Source organism: Mus pahari, chromosome 21 (genome assembly GCF_900095145.1).
Source record: "Mus pahari chromosome 21, PAHARI_EIJ_v1.1, whole genome shotgun sequence".
In the NCBI taxonomy this organism is placed as follows: domain Eukaryota; kingdom Metazoa; phylum Chordata; class Mammalia; order Rodentia; family Muridae; genus Mus; species Mus pahari.
In genome coordinates, this window is record NC_034610.1 from 46,854,442 (window position 1) to 46,858,020 (window position 3,579).

Genomic DNA, 3,579 nt, shown 5'->3' on the forward strand with positions numbered 1-3,579 from the left:
AAGGTCTCTGCTGGAGGCAAGCAGATGAACAAGGGGAGGAAACAAATATGTGTGCATCATTAAACTGCACAATGTAACTCGGTCAGCAGGATAAGCAACCTGGGTCCTAAAACCATTTTCGTCTTAAACTTTGACACAGAGGACACTAGCAGAAATGAAGGGTCATGCAGCGCCGAAACATGGCTGTGCTCTTTTTCCTCATAGCAAGCTGGTGCCCGTGGAGAGGGAGTTACGATTTGTCACCTCAGCTAATCCAAGGGTCACTAAAGGGACTTGAATATCCTGGTCTGATGGAGGAAAAGTTCAGAGATACTGGAGGATCAAACTGTATACAATGTAATAATCACTGTATTCTTTGATGTGCTGACCAAGCATGTGCTAAGAAGCAAAAAAGGTCTATGATTGACACATTTATTTAGTCTTGGAGGAAAAATATCTTGTACAACAAAGGGAGTTTTGGATTAAGAAACACGCATGAGAATATTGGCAGACTGAACATTGGTATTACTGTAAACGAATCACTCCTTCAATGTCTACTCTTATTTGTGAGCCTCACTTATACTTTTTGTCATGGCAGTTTGTTCCACTGAAATAATATAGGTAAATACACTGTACTTCAAGAGGCTAGAAGCAAGTTGACAGCAGTGTCTGGGCTCTGTGTCCTCAGTGAGTGGAGGAACATTCAGGGGTAACTTTGCGACCTCTGACATTGCAGCTGTGAACACTCACAGCAAGGCTGTAAATCTGGAATGGGTCTTATTACTTATGATGCCTGTTTTCATTATTGTTGCCGATAACTGAGCTAATGTGCCTGTTTTCTCTGCGCGAGACAGTGTTCTGTGTGATGCGTGGTTCTGAGCACCACATGCTTGTGTTTTCATGTAACACCTACGTTTTCTCTTCCGCATTTAAATTTTATTTAGAAGAAATACGGGACGAAGATAGGGGACACTAAGGGATTGAGCTAGTATGAAAGGGGAAATGCCATAATTTAGAACTGTAAATATGTTCTAACATTTAAAAATTATGTATATTGCATATATGGAGAGAGATATGCATTAACATGCACACACACTCTTTTCTCAAGAAAACTAAGGAGGGTTTACTAATCCATAAAATATAGGGAAACTCGAAACAAAACCAAACATCACAAGAGAAAACAATAAAAAGTGAAGAATGGAGAATCCCGTCATTGCTGGGAACCCTATCCTAGTGAACCATCACAATTATATCTGAATGTTATGTTAATCAGGGCGCACGGGTAGCTGGACTTACATGCTTGGATCACAGCTCAAGCATAACTCATCACTTTACAGTAACAGTTCTGGGCACTCTGTCTCCCCAGTGATGTTCTGCTGTGAGTCTCTCCAATCCCCAACTAAACCAAGAATCTACTCAGGAAACAAGTTGGTGGCTGAGGAATTCTCCCTCAAGATTTTGCCAGTGACAATGAGTTTGATGGCTTTTCGAAACCAAGGATAAAAGAAAGCATAAATCAAAGGGTTCATGGCTGAGTTATAGTAAGCTATCCAAACTAGAATTTCATACACATATGTGGGCGTGATGAACCCTAGGAAGGCATCAATGATGGAGTCAATGAANTATGGCAGCCATGAAAGGAGGAAGGCAGCCACTGCGATGCCCAGGGTTTTGGCTGCTTTCCTCTCTCTCTTGGCCACTCTGTCCTTGTAGCTGTCTGATGCCCTGGCAGTCTGCTTGTTCATCTTCTCGATGTTCTGAGCCTGCTGTTTAGCAATGAGGAAAATCTTAGAGTAGACAGTTATCATCACAAGGGTGGGGATGAGGAATAATAGGAAGTTGATAAAGACCCAACTTTGATTCACTGCGATTTGACAGCCACCCACACAGGTGAGGGCACTCACTAGGTCCTCCAGCCCAGCTTCATTGGCCCCTGTGTAAAGGAGGGAAAAGCTGTAGATGATGGACAGGAGCCAGGAGAAGGTGATGCACTTGCCAGAAACAGATGCAGTGAACCTGGTAGGGTAGATCAGGGGGTCGCTGACTGCAATGTATCTATCAACAGAGATGAAGCACAAGTGGAAAATAGAAGAGTAACAGAATGACCCTTCAAAACAAGAATGGAATTTACAATAACTCTCTCCGAAGTACCAGCAGCCCTCCACAGACCTCACTGTGCTGAAGGGCATCACAGTCAGTCCCACCAGGAAGTCAGCACAGGCCAGGGATGCCACCAGGAAGTTGGCAGGAGAGTGCAGCTGCCTGAAATGAAGAATTGATGTCATCACCAGGAGGTTTCCACACACAGCCAGCACAGCCCCAAAGCCAAAGACTGCATAGAGGATGAGGCGAGGGCCTGGGGAGTATGGGCTCCTGACACAGGATCTGTTGAGGTTCTCATAGCACAGCTCTGCAGATGTGGCAGAGAACAGATCTTCACTCATGGTTCTCGATTGATCCCTGAGAAAATGGTCAACCAACTTGTCCATGTATGTTACTCCAGTTTTCAAAAAATCCTTGAGAAAAGATATAAAAATATGTCAATAGTACTTATCTCCCTTCTTATACCTGTGAATTATTTTAGCCATGCTTAGGAATCTAGTTATTCCTTCGTTACATAAAGTTAATTCCATCATCATAGACAAACTTAATTTTTACCGTCATTATTTCCTCCTTAATGTTTAAGTTGTCAGTTCCCATTATTACACACAATGTTATTTCTTTCTATTTTCAAATGTGCTCTTGAATTACCTACTTCTGCATATTGTAAAAACAAACGCCCGTCTTCCACAGTGCTCTGTTGTGTGACATTTGCTTGCAATCACCTTTTATTGGCAATGCTGACCCAACTTTACAGACCCACGAATGCCCAAAGCACACCTTCCCCTCAGGAAAGGAGTTTAATGACTGCCAAATCCTAAGGCCCTGAAGACTGAATCCCTGGTGTAAATGGACAAGTAAGAGATGTCACGTCATTTCAGCATCTCTTATGTTTATGCAAACAATCACATTCACAACCGTTTAATTAGTGGTATCAGATCCCTTCTGGAGATGTGGGCAGTATCTACCCTGAAAGGTTCTTGTTCTGATTTGTGAGCCATGCTGTTGTTTAAAATTGCCATTGTATTGTTAGGAGAATTTTTATTTACTATTTTCACATTGACTGCCTTTAAAATGTCTTCAGAAATCTCTTTTTGCTTTCCAGTATTGCTTTTTATTAAAGTCATAAGATGTTATATTAGTACCAGTAATTACATAGTTCAAGATCCGGAGTGCTGCAGGTTTAGTTTTAATAACTGTTACTTAGAATAATGGGAGAATAAAATGAAAATAAGAAAGAAAGAAAAATAGTCATTTTTGCTGGGTGGCAGTGAATGCCTTTAATCCCACCACTCAGGAGACAGACACGGGTGGGACTCTGTGAGACCAAGGCCAGAGTAGTCTATAGAGTAAGTCCCCGGACAGCCAGGGCCACACAAAGGAAACCCTGTCTCAAAAACAAGCAACCACACAAAATGGTCACTCTTAAGCTTCATTTGTTTTTAATGGGAAATATTAAAAAGGATATATATTTAATTCTTATTTTCATTTTATGTGTGT

At 41.7% G+C, this 3,579-nt stretch overlaps 1 protein-coding gene across 1 annotated transcript; it reads right to left on the minus strand.

The window, feature by feature from the left end:
- Positions 1-1,391: 1,391 nt before the first annotated feature.
- Positions 1,392-2,468, minus strand: LOC110338272 (trace amine-associated receptor 7a). Its single transcript, XM_021221563.1, has one exon. The coding sequence runs from the start codon at positions 2,466-2,468 to the stop codon at positions 1,392-1,394; it is 1,077 nt and encodes a 358-aa protein (XP_021077222.1).
- Between the last annotated feature and the right edge of the window lie 1,111 nt (positions 2,469-3,579).